This window comes from Diaphorina citri, unplaced genomic scaffold, assembly GCF_000475195.1.
Source record: "Diaphorina citri unplaced genomic scaffold, Diaci psyllid genome assembly version 1.1 scaffold4638, whole genome shotgun sequence".
Taxonomy (NCBI): Eukaryota; Metazoa; Arthropoda; class Insecta; order Hemiptera; family Psyllidae; genus Diaphorina; species Diaphorina citri.
This window is the reverse complement of record NW_007382033.1, coordinates 1-18,657: the sequence shown is the minus strand read 5'-3', so window position 1 is coordinate 18,657 and position 18,657 is coordinate 1. Positions and strand designations below refer to the sequence as shown.

At 40.9% G+C, this 18,657-nt stretch overlaps 1 protein-coding gene and 2 long non-coding RNA genes across 3 annotated transcripts; all 3 read left to right on the top strand.

The window, feature by feature from the left end:
* Nucleotides 1-1,996: 1,996 nt before the first annotated feature.
* On the top strand, nucleotides 1,997-8,786 carry LOC103521159 (sodium-independent sulfate anion transporter-like). Its single transcript, XM_026831975.1, has 2 exons — nucleotides 1,997-3,089; nucleotides 3,807-8,786. The coding sequence occupies exons 1-2, from the start codon at nucleotides 2,907-2,909 to the stop codon at nucleotides 4,056-4,058; spliced, it is 435 nt and encodes a 144-aa protein (XP_026687776.1). The 5' UTR covers nucleotides 1,997-2,906; the 3' UTR covers nucleotides 4,059-8,786.
* Nucleotides 8,787-17,298: 8,512 nt separating this feature from the next.
* LOC113472288 lies at nucleotides 17,299-17,780 on the top strand. The gene is made up of 2 exons (XR_003394667.1): nucleotides 17,299-17,339; nucleotides 17,524-17,780. It is a non-coding gene; the product is annotated as an uncharacterized LOC113472288 (long non-coding RNA).
* Nucleotides 17,781-18,102: 322 nt separating this feature from the next.
* On the top strand, nucleotides 18,103-18,505 carry LOC113472289. Its single transcript, XR_003394668.1, has 2 exons — nucleotides 18,103-18,204; nucleotides 18,270-18,505. It is a non-coding gene; the product is annotated as an uncharacterized LOC113472289 (long non-coding RNA).
* The last annotated feature ends 152 nt before the right edge of the window (nucleotides 18,506-18,657 follow it).

Here is an 18,657-nt window from a genome sequence, read left to right as displayed (position 1 = left end):
TGACTGATATATTCGGGGTTAAACACGATTATGTGGGCAGTGTGACAGCTTCTTTATGTCAGGTAAGAAAAAGGCGCAATGTACCCAGATACTTTTGTCATAGAGAAACCTCCGTGGCCGAATTGCACGCGGAGGTCCGGGGTTCGATTCCCGGCGGAGTCGAAGTTTTTTTAGGCTCGTGAGGACAATTGAAATATGGAAATTGGTTGCAGAGGAGGCACTTATTAATGCTCTGATACCTTGAAAAAATTTCCCTGGTAAAAGGACTTTCCAATCTCATTCGGGTAGGATGGTCCAGGGATATTCTCTTTTAATTCTAATTGACTAACTGAAAGCTGATGTAGGATATAGTGTCGGAATATTTACATCTCTAGCATAAGTCGGTGAACCATCATGCGAGATAAGAGATGAAGGGTCAAGAACGGTTTACGAGATAAGCGTTTCCGTTTTGGATTAAATATAAAACAAAAGGGAACGACCATGGATTCCCCTATTGAAAGAAAAACTTCCCCAAGGGTTTTGAGCTATGTACTTCCGAGTGAGTAGTTAACCCTTTGGTGAGGTGGGGTTTGTAGGTTTTTCAAAAGATGAGTGTTTCACCACCGTTTTTATTTTGTAGCAATGAAACAACTCCTACATTAGACACATGTGGTCTGTGTCGTAGCATGCCCATCCCGTAGTATGCCTCTCATCAGACGGGCGAGAAGAGACACAATAATATCTAATTTGGGTGCTGGGTCAACACGAGAACACCAGAAAGTAACCCGTTGAAATATTTGTAATCGAAAACGAGTAATACGAGTATAAATAAATTTCCAACCATTGGAAATCTATCTTGAAGAGGGGAAATCGTTTCAGTTTCCGGCAGGAAAATACACCTTTTATATTGTATTTCTCAGTTGGACCTGGTGGGCCTCACGGAAGAAATCAACGACAAGCACCTGACTCCCTGGACTCAACTCTGTAGGAAGCACAACATAGACAACACTCCGCTCACTCCCTATATTGTACCGGACATGTTAAATCTGAAACCTGTACATTTGGACAACGCCAAGCTAAGGGACTCGGGCTTTGAGTTTCAAGTACCACAACTGAGTCGGGATAAACTGGAAGAGGTGAGTTAGTAAGTTCAAAACTATGTATAATGTATATTGTACCGGACATGTTAAATCTGAAACCCGTACATTTGGACAACGCCAAGCTAAGGGACTCGGGCTTTGAGTTTCAAGTACCACAACTGAGTCGGGATAAACTGGAAGAGGTGAGTTAGTAAGTTCAAAACTATGTATAATGTATATTGTACCGGACATGTTAAATCTGAAACCCGTACATTTGGACAACGCCAAGCTAAGGGACTCGGGCTTTGAGTTTCAAGTACCACAACTGAGTCGGGATAAACTGGAAGAGGTGAGTTAGTAAGTTCAAAACTATGTATAATGTATATTGTACCGGACATGTTAAATCTGAAACCCGTACATTTGGACAACGCCAAGCTAAGGGACTCGGGCTTTGAGTTTCAAGTACCACAACTGAGTCGGGATAAACTGGAAGAGGTGAGTTAGTAAGTTCAAAACTATGTATAATGTATATTGTACCGGACATGTTAAATCTGAAACCCGTACATTTGGACAACGCCAAGCTAAGGGACTCGGGCTTTGAGTTTCAAGTACCACAACTGAGTCGGGATAAACTGGAAGAGGTGAGTTAGTAAGTTCAAAACTATGTATAATGTATATTGTACCGGACATGTTAAATCTGAAACCCGTACATTTGGACAACGCCAAGCTAAGGGACTCGGGCTTTGAGTTTCAAGTACCACAACTGAGTCGGGATAAACTGGAAGAGGTGAGTTAGTAAGTTCAAAACTATGTATAATGTATATTGTACCGGACATGTTAAATCTGAAACCCGTACATTTGGACAACGCCAAGCTAAGGGACTCGGGCTTTGAGTTTCAAGTACCACAACTGAGTCGTCCAGGAAGACATCGGTCGTGTGGGTGTTAAACATGTGCTTTACAGTAGTTCCAGGGGGTAACATTTTATAAATACATATTGTAAAGGTCTGACCAAACATAGCCTCACCCAACAGCCTGAGTGAAGCCAGGAGCGCGCGATTGCTCAGATGATGGTCACCCGTACATATACCATATACCAACCATACGTAATGTTGCTTAACTTCAGTAATCCATACACTCGTATTTATGAACAAGAATGATCGTTCTTAGATCAGTCTCAAGTCAAAATTGACCAATCAAATGCCTTGAGACTATGCTTGGCACGAACTTAAGAGCCAGCATTTTGTTCATAAATATGGGTGATAGTTTCATCCTTGACTCTCGCTTACACCAAACGCAAAGCTGACAAATGGCAAAGCCTTCTTCTTCCTCACCTTTTCCCGTGTTCTGGCGGGGTCGGCGTTTTTTGTCAGCCTTTCAATCAGCCCTGGCGTAGCCTATGACGGGTAATACCTCTTATTCTTCGCTTTTTCCTGTGTTCGGACGAGGTAGCCGTTTTTCTTTTCTCAATCAGCCCTATAGCATGGCAAAGCCTATGACGGGGTAATACCTGAGTCTATCCTGCAATTATCTCATCCGGACCAAGCCGTGTGAATTGCCTCTACTTTGACTTCGAACTTCGTGACAATTAGACTGGCGGCCTTGGCCAAGAACCGTGTGGCTTCCTAATACAATATTTCACATACCTACTCTTTTCATACAAATACAATATTGAACATACTCTCCTAATACAAATACAAATACGTACATCGGTTCCTAATACAAAATTGGACAATGGATTTAGAATTTGTGAAGTAGTCACTCATTTTTCGTCATGTGACGATAGAATAAAGAAAGTAAAAAACAACAATAAGATTATTATTTCATTTGTTCCAGTTAATCCTACGGTATGCAGCTCACAATGAAAACCAAACTAACGGAGCTTCTTCACCGGAAAGTCCCGATTTTGGCCTGGCTACCCAAGTACAATGTGAATGCGGCCGTGTCTGACGTATTGGCCGGCATTACGGTCGGCCTCACGCTAATTCCGCAGGCCATAGCCTATGCTTCCTTAGCCGGACTCAATCCAAAAGTAAGTGACAAAAATTCCGCAGGCCATAGCCTATGCTTCCTTAGCCGGACTCAATCCAAAAGTAAGTGACAAAAATTCCGCAGGCCATAGCCTATGCTTCCTTAGCCGGACTCAATCCAAAAGTAAGTGACAAAAATTCCGCAGGCCATAGCCTATGCTTCCTTAGCCGGACTCAATCCAAAAGTAAGTGACAAAAATTCCGCAGGCCATAGCCTATGCTTCCTTAGCGGGACTCAATTCAAAAGTAAGTGACAAATTTTGAGAGGACAAAGCATTTTTTATTTGATCCTGGGGGGGGGAGAGCGATAAAAGTATGAATGAATGGATCTTGATATTTAGGGTGATTGCTTTGGCCTGCAATTGGTTTTGGCTACAAAATTTTTTCCGAGTGAATGCCCTTCGAACTCAAACTTTGCTATTTCTTTAACAAAGGAAATTTCAGGCTGGTATCTTCCTTGTTTAAAATCCCCCAACCAGACTAAGCCGGTCTACTCCTTGTTTAAAGAACCCCAGCCAGGCTAAGCCGGTCTACTCCCTGTTTAAAATAACCCCAGCCAGACATGTTCAGTTCCTAATTAAACTCAATTAATTTATAAATTGAATAGATTGCAATTTTACTATACAAAGGTGTTTTCCCAAGTCAGTATTGACTTCTAAGAATAAGAAATGAACTTCAATTATTTGTATTATTTTTATTACTGTGTTACTTTTTTTCAGTATGGTCTCTACTCGAGTATATTCGGAGGCGTCATGTACATTTTCCTGGGCACCACCAAGCAGCTGTCCGTAGGTCCCACCTCTATTATGGCACTACTATGTCTGACGTACACACATGACACCAGTCTGGAAATGGTAGCCTTCCTGACGTTCCTTACTGGACTGGTGCAACTCACTTGTGGACTGCTAAGTCTAGGTAAGTGTAAGTCCTACCTCTATTATGGCACTCCTATGTCTGACGTACACACATGATACCAGTCTCGAAATGGTGGCCTTCCTGACGTTCCTTACTGGACTGGTGCAACTCACTTGTGGACTGCTAAGTCTAGGTAAGTGTAAGTCCTACCTCTATTATGGCACTCCTATGTCTGACGTACACACATGATACCAGTCTCGAAATGGTGGCCTTCCTGACGTTCCTTACTGGACTGGTGCAACTCACTTGTGGACTGCTAAGTCTAGGTAAGTGTAAGTCCTACCTCTATTATGGCACTCCTATGTCTGACGTACACACATGATACCAGTCTCGAAATGGTGGCCTTCCTGACGTTCCTTACTGGACTGGTGCAACTCACTTGTGGACTGCTAAGTCTAGGTAAGTGTAAGTCCTACCTCTATTATGGCACTCCTATGTCTGACGTACACACATGATACCAGTCTCGAAATGGTGGCCTTCCTGACGTTCCTTACTGGACTGGTGCAACTCACTTGTGGACTGCTAAGTCTAGGTAAGTGTAAGTCCTACCTCTATTATGGCACTCCTATGTCTGACGTACACACATGATACCAGTCTCGAAATGGTGGCCTTCCTGACGTTCCTTACTGGACTGGTGCAACTCACTTGTGGACTGCTAAGTCTAGGTAAGTGTAAGTCCTACCTCTATTATGGCACTCCTATGTCTGACGTACACACATGATACCAGTCTCGAAATGGTGGCCTTCCTGACGTTCCTTACTGGACTGGTGCAACTCACTTGTGGACTGCTAAGTCTAGGTAAGTGTAAGTCCTACCTCTATTATGGCACTCCTATGTCTGACGTACACACATGATACCAGTCTCGAAATGGTGGCCTTCCTGACGTTCCTTACTGGACTGGTGCAACTCACTTGTGGACTGCTAAGTCTAGGTAAGTGTAAGTCCTACCTCTATTATGGCACTCCTATGTCTGACGTACACACATGATACCAGTCTCGAAATGGTGGCCTTCCTGACGTTCCTTACTGGACTGGTGCAACTCACTTGTGGACTGCTAAGTCTAGGTAAGTGTAAGTCCTACCTCTATTATGGCACTCCTATGTCTGACGTACACACATGATACCAGTCTCGAAATGGTGGCCTTCCTGACGTTCCTTACTGGACTGGTGCAACTCACTTGTGGACTGCTAAGTCTAGGTAAGTGTAAGTCCTACCTCTATTATGGCACTCCTATGTCTGACGTACACACATGATACCAGTCTCGAAATGGTGGCCTTCCTGACGTTCCTTACTGGACTGGTGCAACTCACTTGTGGACTGCTAAGTCTAGGTAAGTGTAAGTCCTACCTCTATTATGGCACTCCTATGTCTGACGTACACACATGATACCAGTCTCGAAATGGTGGCCTTCCTGACGTTCCTTACTGGACTGGTGCAACTCACTTGTGGACTGCTAAGTCTAGGTAAGTGTAAGTCCTACCTCTATTATGGCACTCCTATGTCTGACGTACACACATGATACCAGTCTCGAAATGGTGGCCTTCCTGACGTTCCTTACTGGACTGGTGCAACTCACTTGTGGACTGCTAAGTCTAGGTAAGTGTAAGTCCTACCTCTATTATGGCACTCCTATGTCTGACGTACACACATGATACCAGTCTCGAAATGGTGGCCTTCCTGACGTTCCTTACTGGACTGGTGCAACTCACTTGTGGACTGCTAAGTCTAGGTAAGTGTAAGTCCTACCTCTATTATGGCACTCCTATGTCTGACGTACACACATGATACCAGTCTCGAAATGGTGGCCTTCCTGACGTTCCTTACTGGACTGGTGCAACTCACTTGTGGACTGCTAAGTCTAGGTAAGTGTAAGTCCTACCTCTATTATGGCACTCCTATGTCTGACGTACACACATGATACCAGTCTCGAAATGGTGGCCTTCCTGACGTTCCTTACTGGACTGGTGCAACTCACTTGTGGACTGCTAAGTCTAGGTAAGTGTAAGTCCTACCTCTATTATGGCACTCCTATGTCTGACGTACACACATGATACCAGTCTCGAAATGGTGGCCTTCCTGACGTTCCTTACTGGACTGGTGCAACTCACTTGTGGACTGCTAAGTCTAGGTAAGTGTAAGTCCTACCTCTATTATGGCACTCCTATGTCTGACGTACACACATGATACCAGTCTCGAAATGGTGGCCTTCCTGACGTTCCTTACTGGACTGGTGCAACTCACTTGTGGACTGCTAAGTCTAGGTAAGTGTAAGTCCTACCTCTATTATGGCACTCCTATGTCTGACGTACACACATGATACCAGTCTCGAAATGGTGGCCTTCCTGACGTTCCTTACTGGACTGGTGCAACTCACTTGTGGACTGCTAAGTCTAGGTAAGTGTAAGTCCTACCTCTATTATGGCACTCCTATGTCTGACGTACACACATGATACCAGTCTCGAAATGGTGGCCTTCCTGACGTTCCTTACTGGACTGGTGCAACTCACTTGTGGACTGCTAAGTCTAGGTAAGTGTAAGTCCTACCTCTATTATGGCACTCCTATGTCTGACGTACACACATGATACCAGTCTCGAAATGGTGGCCTTCCTGACGTTCCTTACTGGACTGGTGCAACTCACTTGTGGACTGCTAAGTCTAGGTAAGTGTAAGTCCTACCTCTATTATGGCACTCCTATGTCTGACGTACACACATGATACCAGTCTCGAAATGGTGGCCTTCCTGACGTTCCTTACTGGACTGGTGCAACTCACTTGTGGACTGCTAAGTCTAGGTAAGTGTAAGTCCTACCTCTATTATGGCACTCCTATGTCTGACGTACACACATGATACCAGTCTCGAAATGGTGGCCTTCCTGACGTTCCTTACTGGACTGGTGCAACTCACTTGTGGACTGCTAAGTCTAGGTAAGTGTAAGTCCTACCTCTATTATGGCACTCCTATGTCTGACGTACACACATGATACCAGTCTCGAAATGGTGGCCTTCCTGACGTTCCTTACTGGACTGGTGCAACTCACTTGTGGACTGCTAAGTCTAGGTAAGTGTAAGTCCTACCTCTATTATGGCACTCCTATGTCTGACGTACACACATGATACCAGTCTCGAAATGGTGGCCTTCCTGACGTTCCTTACTGGACTGGTGCAACTCACTTGTGGACTGCTAAGTCTAGGTAAGTGTAAGTCCTACCTCTATTATGGCACTCCTATGTCTGACGTACACACATGATACCAGTCTCGAAATGGTGGCCTTCCTGACGTTCCTTACTGGACTGGTGCAACTCACTTGTGGACTGCTAAGTCTAGGTAAGTGTAAGTCCTACCTCTATTATGGCACTCCTATGTCTGACGTACACACATGATACCAGTCTCGAAATGGTGGCCTTCCTGACGTTCCTTACTGGACTGGTGCAACTCACTTGTGGACTGCTAAGTCTAGGTAAGTGTAAGTCCTACCTCTATTATGGCACTCCTATGTCTGACGTACACACATGATACCAGTCTCGAAATGGTGGCCTTCCTGACGTTCCTTACTGGACTGGTGCAACTCACTTGTGGACTGCTAAGTCTAGGTAAGTGTAAGTCCTACCTCTATTATGGCACTCCTATGTCTGACGTACACACATGATACCAGTCTCGAAATGGTGGCCTTCCTGACGTTCCTTACTGGACTGGTGCAACTCACTTGTGGACTGCTAAGTCTAGGTAAGTGTAAGTCCTACCTCTATTATGGCACTCCTATGTCTGACGTACACACATGATACCAGTCTCGAAATGGTGGCCTTCCTGACGTTCCTTACTGGACTGGTGCAACTCACTTGTGGACTGCTAAGTCTAGGTAAGTGTAAGTCCTACCTCTATTATGGCACTCCTATGTCTGACGTACACACATGATACCAGTCTCGAAATGGTGGCCTTCCTGACGTTCCTTACTGGACTGGTGCAACTCACTTGTGGACTGCTAAGTCTAGGTAAGTGTAAGTCCTACCTCTATTATGGCACTCCTATGTCTGACGTACACACATGATACCAGTCTCGAAATGGTGGCCTTCCTGACGTTCCTTACTGGACTGGTGCAACTCACTTGTGGACTGCTAAGTCTAGGTAAGTGTAAGTCCTACCTCTATTATGGCACTCCTATGTCTGACGTACACACATGATACCAGTCTCGAAATGGTGGCCTTCCTGACGTTCCTTACTGGACTGGTGCAACTCACTTGTGGACTGCTAAGTCTAGGTAAGTGTAAGTCCTACCTCTATTATGGCACTCCTATGTCTGACGTACACACATGATACCAGTCTCGAAATGGTGGCCTTCCTGACGTTCCTTACTGGACTGGTGCAACTCACTTGTGGACTGCTAAGTCTAGGTAAGTGTAAGTCCTACCTCTATTATGGCACTCCTATGTCTGACGTACACACATGATACCAGTCTCGAAATGGTGGCCTTCCTGACGTTCCTTACTGGACTGGTGCAACTCACTTGTGGACTGCTAAGTCTAGGTAAGTGTAAGTCCTACCTCTATTATGGCACTCCTATGTCTGACGTACACACATGATACCAGTCTCGAAATGGTGGCCTTCCTGACGTTCCTTACTGGACTGGTGCAACTCACTTGTGGACTGCTAAGTCTAGGTAAGTGTAAGTCCTACCTCTATTATGGCACTCCTATGTCTGACGTACACACATGATACCAGTCTCGAAATGGTGGCCTTCCTGACGTTCCTTACTGGACTGGTGCAACTCACTTGTGGACTGCTAAGTCTAGGTAAGTGTAAGTCCTACCTCTATTATGTCGACCAGCTTAGTCTGGCTGGGGGACGTTAAACAGGGAGTAGACCAGCTTAGTCTAGCTAGGGGACGTTAAACAGAGAGTAGACCAGCTTAGTCTAGCTAGGGGACGTTAAACAGAGAGTAGACTGTAAACGTCACAACGTCACATGCTTTTAGTCTCACCTGTGCAAGTAATGAGCCAAAGTTGTTATTGGTGGAGGAATCCGAGATACACATGGTGTGTTTGTTTTGTCCCATGCTCCACCATCATAAATAATAAAACCTTTTAATTATAAATATTAATGTTCAAACACATTAATTAATAAACAAAAAATAACTACATATCCTACACATTGAAAATTGTAAATAGTTACAGTAGTTACCCTAAAAAACACAAGTTTTCCCAAGTGTGAAACACTCAAATAATTAAGTACTGACTGGAAAAATTGGGACTGATAAAGATTATTTCCAATCAACACTATTTGAAACACAAATCACTCCAATTTCAGAACATGGTTATTACAGATCCAATAAAACATTTCTCTCCGTTTTGTACACTGCTAAAGTTTATACATTCTTGATTAGCTAGAACTTTTTAATTGATTTACAACGAAAATTAAATTACACAAGAAAAACCAAGAGCTCTTTTGGCCAAACTTTCAACTTCAATTTCCAAAAAGATGCATGAGAAAAATCTGCATGTGGATAAATTAGAATGGCCTACTTATTAAACTATACCTATTACACATTTTAGTCGACTGTAACCTTTTACTTTAGATTAGAGAAATACTTAGTGGTCTATTTCTAAATTCTAAACTTTTCCCAAATTCCCAATCTGAAACTTTTTTTTTACAATTTGAGCTTTCCATTTTTATCACCCCCGTCCTCTTCCACTATCAATTTTTTGCTCGTTGAAAATATACATTTGTGAAGTTAGCATATGCTTAGCACAGAGTAAAGAGGGGAAGTTTTTGAAATACGTCGTATTGAAAAAAAAAAATCGCTCATCGTACAGATGAAACAAAAAAATATGAATGCCATAAAAGAGGAATAAACAGGTACCTAGGAATAATATTTTAAAAATCACCATTAAAAATATATTTAATTTGATAGGTATTTTTTTATTACCAAAAAAAAAATGTACTCATTCAGCCTAAAATACGCTCCACGAAAATACGTCTCTTGATATGTGAGAACTTAGCATTTTCTTATTATCTTCCCCTCTTTCAGTTATCATCACTGCCTCATCAGCTGATAGCTTGGCTCTTATCACAAAATCCTTCGTTCGTTTGGTGATAAAAAAATTATCAGGAATATCAGGGAACTATAGTGAAGTGAGGGAAGGAGGATAGAATCTAGGAAAAGAGTTGAGACTTAAGACTGTTATCAGTTTATTTTTAGGAACCGGAAAATGAGTATGTTCAGTTTATTCAGACACTTGTTGTGATAGGGAGCTAACACAACTGCAGTTAAAAACACATTTAAATCATTCCGTATTTCCGTGCAATATTATGAGTCAGAAACCAGCTGTAGTTATTCTTGGAGGTAAGTCTCTGCTACTAGACAATATGGAATGACCACTTGACTCTCAATTTTGGGTAATTATAGTTTAGCTTCTGAGAGAGCAAAAACAAGTTTGATAAAGGGAGCAAGCTTCTAAAAAAAGTCTGATCAAGGTTTCTCTCTCACCCCCAGGATGGGTTGAGCAACGAATCTACCCTTGAACTCATGGACCAAAAATATGGACAAATATTGATGAATTATCTGTGGTAAAGGAGAGACGGTCAAACTTTCTTGACTTGACGGGGCGGAGCGCTACCGCGCTCCTTAATATCTATCACAACATTACTCAGTGCTTCCTTTACTATCAATTCTAATCGACTCGTATCATCAATCCATACATCAATAATCTTTTTACACTGGTAATGCCGCCACTGGTCGCTACTCGATTAATGTGGCTGCTCAATTGTCCTCACAAGGCTGAGTGCACCCCGAACTCCAAGCACAGAGCCGCAAAAAAACTTCGATCCCACCGGGAATCGAACCCGGGACCTCCGGCGTGCGAGACCCACTCGGCCTCGGTAATTAACGCTGTCTATTTTTGCTTTCAGATTTTGAATGACTATAGAGAGATGGGCCTGTTTCCAGGGGAGGTAGTGACCAAACTATAACACCAAAGGACCTGATATCTACTCAATACGGACGGATTCGGATCCGTCCCTGATGCATTTAATGACAAAGTTACAGGTGATACAGGATATGTATTTGGGTAAAAACAAAATATATGAATGAAATTTTTTCATATCCGTAAAAAAATGGACCGATTGCAATACTTCCTCATTACATTAATGTACAAAAGAAAGTCAAAAATCTAAATTTGAAGTCAAAACGGCGAAAACGTAACTTTAAATGGTCGAAAATTCAATTTTTGTTTGCCCTTCCAATGATAAAGTTAAAACAAAACGGTCTTGTCATCACGATACAAATATAGACGAAATAGAAAATTTCGTTCTCAAAATTTCAAATCGTTGGAAGTTGAAACCGTTCTTTCATAGTCACAATGCTCTTCAATGGACCAAATCATGATTAAAAAAAAAAATCATTATTATTTATTTTTTATCCATTTGATCTTCATTTTTCTGTGTGATGATTTTTACGGATGTGAAACATTCCAAACTTTTACCATTATTATTTTTTGCATTTCTGAACAGTATTACCGACATTTCAACAAAGTATTGACATATTTTATAGTATTTATTTTATTTTATCGTGTAATATACAGGAGAGCCTGTAACTTGAAATTTTCTTCCCGACCAATTTTCTGTAAAAGGTCTTAGGCCAGCCATTCACTATCAGGTAGACCTGATACCTGACAGTGTATGTGCTCATCAGGTAGACAAAAAAAAATATATATACATATATATATGAATGAAATTTTTTCATATCCATTTCTTCGTAAAAAAAAATTGGACCGATTGCAATACTTTCTCATTACATTAATGTAAAAGAAAGTCAAAAATCTAAATTTGAAGTCAAAACGGCGAAAAAGTAACTTTAAATGGTCGAAAATTCAATTCTTGTTTGCCGTTCCAATGATAAAGTCAAAACAAAACGGTCTTGTCATCACGGATACAAATATAGACGAATTAGAAAATTTCGTTCTCAAAATTTCAAATCGTTGGAAGTTGAAACCGTTCTTTCATAGTCACAATGCTCTTCAATGGACCAAATCATGATTAAAAAAAAAAATCATTATTATTTATTTTTTATCCATTTGATCTTCATTTTTCTGTGTGATGATTTTTACGGATGTGAAACATTCCAAACTTTTACCATTATTATTTTTTGCATTTCTGAACAGTATTACCGACATTTCAACAAAGTATTGACATATTTTATAGTATTTATTTTATTTTATCGTGCAATATACAGGAGAGCCTGTAACTTGAAATTTTCTTCCCGACCAATTTTCTGTAAAAGGTCTTAGGCCAGCCATTCACTATCAGGTAGACCTGATACCTGACAGTGTATGTGCTCATCAGGTAGACCTGACATTCGGACCTTTTCAGCCGAACCTGTCAGGTCTACCTGATAGTGAATGGCTCGCCTTAGCTTTTTCTATCTAGTCAAGTTCGGTGCGATGTATGCTCATCAAGTATCAGATAGACCTTACGGGTACGGCCGAAAAGGTCCGTCTGTCAGGTCTACCTGATGAGCAGACACATTATCGGGTAGACCTGACAGGCGGACCTGATAGTGAGTGGCCGGCCTAAGAAGTTAGCCATTCGAGGAATCAGCAGTTCATCACCACCAGTTGCGAATTCAGAATATCCCAATCAGTTAGATCTCGCTCGCCACAGGAGTAACATCGGAGATAATATCGTTAACCGAGATATATAGTGATAAGATTAAAAAATACGATAACACATCACGATAACCGCGGAATAACGTTCGGTGCGATGTATGCTCATCAAGTATCAGATAGACCTTACGGGTACGGCCGAAAAGGTCCGTCTGTCAGGTCTACCTGATGAGCACACACACTATCAGGTAGACCTGACAGGCGGACCTGATAGTGAGTGGCCGGCCTAAGAAGTTAGCCATCCGAGGAATCAGCAGTTCATCATCACCAGTTGCGAATTCAGAATATCCCAATCAGTTAGATCTCGCTCGCCACAGGAGTAACATCGGTGATAATATCGTTAACCGAGATAAATAGTGATAAGATTAAAAAATACGATAACACATCACGATAACTGGAATAATGTACGAAACTACGATAAATTAGAGTTAGTTTTTACCGGGAAACGAAAAATTAGCGAATAGTAGTGATTTTACGGTATCCAAATTGCGGACGGGTTAGTTAATACCTAATAGCCTGATTTTGAAAATCAACTGAGATTTTTATTAAATTTAATTTGTTGCTTTTCAAGTGATTATCTATTATTATCTAACAATTCTAACAGTAGGTAATCTAGGTCTGGGAGAGGGACCCATTATCGTTGGGAAATCCTAGTCAAGAATCGCTTTGAGAACCAACTGAAACTCGAGACGAATTTCGCAATCATTTTCTTGCCCATTAAAAGAAAATTCTCACTATCTTCTTGAGCCATAGGAGAAGTTTCTAGTTCTGATTAGCAATCAGAAGTTCTGAATAGCAATCAGAAGGTCTGCTTTGCTAAAGATATAGGAGATGAGTTTCTAAATGGTGTCTGACAAGTATCAAGTTTGCAGTAAGATTTTAGAAACGAGACAAGAAGTAAGTTTGTTTATTCTTTTTATTTGAATGTTTCCAGCTCCTTGTTTCTTACTAACAAGACCAAAGATCTTTCTAACCTTACCCTATCTAGGTTTCATTTGTTGATAGAGGTAACGGTAATAATTGTTAAGGTCTTATCGTCCCGAAAGCGAAGATAGAAAGAAGACAGGATAGGAGAAAGTCTGCCGTTCCGAGAACGAACATTACCCATTCAAGATAAAATCCACCCCGGGCGGAAATCGAACCCGCGGCTTAGCGCTTACAAGGAGCTTCCTGTTTAAGGTTTGCCATCCAGACCTGGTTTGACTGCTCTGATCCCTACTTATAGTCCCACAGCAAGACCTGTGGTAGGATCTGTGCGTAGGTTTCGGGGTCAATTCCCGGCCAAGTCAAAAATTTTATCCGCCAACTTCAATGATTATTTTGATGGTTTTGGTGACAGCGACAGACTCAGAAAGTAAAGTGATGATTATGTGACTATCAGTTTAATTAAGAGTGTGATGAGAATCCATTAGAATTCCTAGTAAAAATAGAGAAGGAACTTGGTAATATGGTATTGCCTGAAACTTGCAGCATTATGACAACTAAACATTAACAATGTTCTTAACATAGATGAACAGAACATCTTGGCATAGAATATTTACGATTTGATTGACTGATTTGACGTTGAACCTTAATAGCTCGAAAACGCTTCTTCAGAAAGATTTGAGGTCTCTAGAGATAAATAGTAATGTAGGTACGTGAAGCACTTATCAAAAAATATGCGAACCTCAGAACTGACAAGTGATGGGTTTCTTTATCAGCCGAACCTTCACCTATGATTAATAGCAACTCTCTAAGGCCAGCCACTCACTATCAAGTAGACCTGACCAGATACGCCTGATCAGGTATACCTAACACCTGATGAGCACACACTATCAGGTAGACCTGACAGGTACGGTTGAAAAGGTCCGTCTGTCAGGTCTACATGATACCTAATGAGCACACACACTATCAGGTAGACCTGATCAGGTGTACCTGTCGTCAGGTCTACCTGATAGTGAGTGGCTGGCCTAACTTTGTGCCCCTTGTATAGGATTCGAAAATAAATTAGTGTGCAAAAAATCATTAGATTGATTGAATGCTTTGGCCTGTAGGTCTGTCCAAAGTAGACGAAGCTGCTAAGATTGGCGGCTGATTGACAACAGAACGGTTCTTGACTTTCTTGTTTCTTTAGAAGACCTCGAAATTATTTGATGGAGTGAGTAGGAGTGGGAGATTTTTAGGTCAAGAAGGCCACTTACCACTTGGCTTGTCTTGTCACTTGAAAGACAGGCGAATATTTTCACCTCATATGTTGGCAACTTAGAAAGAAATGACGGGGTAGGGGTTGGATGGAAGAGAATGCCCTCAATATTATAATCCCGCCCCTGAATTAGGATTTCGTCAATATTTATTTATTTTTAGTTGTTATTTTGTATTGTTTGTTTATTTGTATTTTATTGTAAACAAATCCTGATAAAGAATTACATAATAATACACGTAATAAGGCCGCGATTCCGATGACTTCGAACGACATCGTTAGAAAAGATCAAATATATGTACATACCTACCTATAAAGGTAGTTGGTACTGATTTTTTTTGAAGAAATTTAAAAGAGGAACTGTAACTGCTGAGGTCCGTCTCGAAAGCGAAGAGAGAAGGAAGACAGGTTAGGAGAAATCCAGCCGTTCCGAGAACAAACCTGTTTTGGATAAAGTTCCCCCCCCCCGGGCGGGAATCGAACCCGCGACCTAACGCTTACAAGGCTGGCGTGCTACCCTCCAAGCTAAGCTAACTATACATGCTAAAACAAAGCTAAATTTAATACCTACATCGAAACACGAGCCTCTTTAACAGTTTGATTGGTAGCATTCAAGAGGTCCTAAGATTTGTGAATGTTCCTCAATATAGACTGAGATTATTATGATTAAGCATCATTATTATTATAATTTTTATTATTATTGACTTAGATTATTATTACTATTTTGCGCAGTTGTGAAGTGGCAGGTGGGTGTACAAAAGAGCAGAAACTTTCCATAAGATCTCGCTGAGTCATCGTATGGTCCAAAGAATAAAAGAAAAAATTGCAATTTCCAAAGAATTAGAGCAACCTCCTGGGCAAATCTTAAGCAATAGTTTTACAGGTAGGTTTTTTCTTCAGCTCTGAGGCTATCCACTTTAGAGATCCCAAGTGTTAGAGAGTCGCAAAGTTTTTGGCGAAAAAAGCTCGAGACCTAGAAGTGTCACCGGTCCGTATCCAATCCAAACAGTGATGTACCGAGGGGCATGCTCCAAATTTTTGGAGTCTGGCCTAGAACCTCTGTGCCAAAAAGTTTTAAAAAAACTCGAAAACGTTCCCCCTTTTCTCAGGACTTTGGTTTTTCGTCAAAAGTCGCCCAAACTTGGCAGAGAGGTTTTTTTATAAAATGTAGACCAAAAGTCCCCTTGGGCCCAAGGTCGAGAAATGTACGGTTCGACCGCTATTCAGCACAAAAGTTCTGAAAAACTCGAAACCATTGACTTTTCCCAGGACTTTAGGTTTCGGTAAAAGTCACTCAAACTTGGCAGCGGCAGGGAGGTTCTTTTTTAAATGCAGATCAAGAGTCTCCTCGGACCCAAAAGTCTCTGTCGTATGCCCGATGCACATGCATTCCATTTCTTTATAATTGTTGCAGCCAGCGAAATCCATGATTTGATTGATTTCAGCAGTAATGAGCAATTAGATGCAATTTTCGCGTATGGGAAAATTCCCGTCAACACACATGACCTCAGCATCGCGCATTCATGCAGATCTGACAATTTCAGCCTCACACTTCATGACCAAATTCATAATGAATATGCAGAACTGTCAAGAGTGTCGAGCCATGATGTAAAACTGACATCTCTATTAGTTGAGGGTTTGGCATACTTCAAAATAGCAAGTTGCAAATTTCCAAAGTGTTAATATTGTTGAGTTAGGTCAATTGGGACTTCTAGGTCATGTCTTTATCAATCAATTTGAAATAGGTGAGAGGTTTTGGCAAATTTCAAATGTGTAAACAATAGTGTGTTAGGTCACTTTTAGAAGGCCATGACGTCTTTATCAATCAATTTGAAATAGGTGAAAGGGGTTTGGCAAATTTCAAAAGTGTAAGGAATTCAGGACCGCCCCGCCAAGTCAAAACAGTTTGACAGCGCTACTAAGAGATATTATACGCCATATTGAGTTAGGTCAAGTGGGACTTCTAGGTTCTAGGCCATGCGTCTATCAATCAATTTGAAATAGCTGATTTGAAATTGTGGGACTTCTAGGTCTCTCTTTCTATCAATCAATTTGAAATGGGGTTTATTGAACTTCAATAAAAATGTCAATATTGTTATCTAAACTTAGGTCACTTGGGACTTCTAGGCCATGTCTCTATCAATCCATTTGAAAGAGGTGAGGGCGTTTGGCAAATTTCAAAAGAGTAAACATTGTTGTGTTGGGTCACTTTTTAGAAGGCTACGTGACTATCAATCAATTAGGAATAAGTGAAAGAAGGGTTTGTCTCGGAACGGCTGGCTTCCTCCTATCCTGTCTTCCTTCTCTCTTTGCTTTCGAGACGATAAGACCTCTATCGACGATAACACCTCTAGTTCCTCTTAAGTGATAACTGATAAACATCCAAGTTCAAGGACACTAAGGGCACCTGAATCAGGAAAACCCTTAACCACAAGATTACAATAGCTAACAAGAAACTAATACGGTTTTGATTTTGTAGCCATAAAAAAATAAAAAAAAGTAGGTTTGTGTTGTATAGGTATTCTAAGACCTTTTTTTTTTCTGATGTAAAATCTCTTCTTTTCTATCTTATTTCAGATCTGCCAGAGAAAGTTATGGTGATCAAGCTGTTGACAGGGTCCAGGTGAAAAGAGTCTTCCCTCTCTGTATTATTTAAGGTGAAGTCACACCTGCATAAAAAAAAGTAGGTTTGTGTTGTATAGGTATTCTAAGACCTTTTTTTTCTGATGTAAAATCTCTTCTTTTCTATCTTATTTCAGACCTGCCAGAGAAAGTTATGGTGATCAAGCTGTTGACAGGGTCCAGCTGAAAAGAGTCTTCCCTCTCTGTATTATTTAAGGTGAAGTCACACCTAACCACAGAGTGAAACAAAAGCCATATGGTTGCACAGTGACAATCAATGAAACAGAAGAGAAGATTGTCTCTCTAATGCTGTAGTTATGAGAAGCCTGCCATTAAAGAAGAAAAAAATCATTCCAATCAATGAAACAGAAGAGAAGATTGTCTCTCTAATGCTGTAGTTATGAGAATCCTGCCATTAAAGAAGAAAAAAATCATTAGACCCATGTGTAGGATAGGTACTACCTTGTATCATTAGTATAACATACAAGGTAGCAGGAATTACTTCCATTGAAGTAATCCCTAGGGATTTCCAATGTATGTAGTTTCTCTTGAGTAATACTAATAATAAAATTAAAAAGAACCTTTCATCAGATATATGATTTTGTTTCTTACTTTCTTGGTACTTGGTTTCTTGAAATAAATGTAAAAAAAAAAACTAGGATGGGCATCATGCAGATTTCAGAAGAAAAAAAAATCTGTCTGTAGCCTAGTGAGTATCACACTGGCCTTGCACCCAGGAGACCCAGGTTTGAATCCAAATCTGTCTGTAGCCTAGTGAGTATCACACTGGCCTTGCACCCAGGAGACCCAGGTTTGAATCCTAGCAATGCCTAAAAATTTGGACTGTTATTTGGATGTAACAGGGCCCACTCAGCCTTGTGAGGACAATGAGTAGCTACTTTGTACCTCAATCTACATTGTAACTTTTCATATGAGTAGAGACCAGTGGCAGCATTATCAGGGTAAAAAGATTTGATTGAGACTTGGAATTGATTGCACAGGAGGCTCTTAGTAATGCAGTGAGAGTGTGAGATTCACAAAAATTGTGAAATGGTTATGAACAACCATACCACAAAAAAAAATTCATTGCCAGCATTAAAAAAATGAAAAAAAAAAAAAAAAAAGGAAAACCATTTAGATTAGAGGAAGAACTGTTTGGTGTAAGTATATTTAGTTACTCAGTTTTAGGAAAAAATTTA

Excerpts from the sequence above, each read along its gene's own strand:
- LOC103521159 (XM_026831975.1), top strand. The coding sequence starts at position 2,907 with ATGCAGCTCACAATGAAAACCAAACTAACGGAGCTTCTTCACCGGAAA. Across the intron at positions 3,090-3,806 it reads TAGCCGGACTCAATCCAAAA|TATGGTCTCTACTCGAGTAT; the intron begins GTAAGTGACAAA and ends ACTTTTTTTCAG.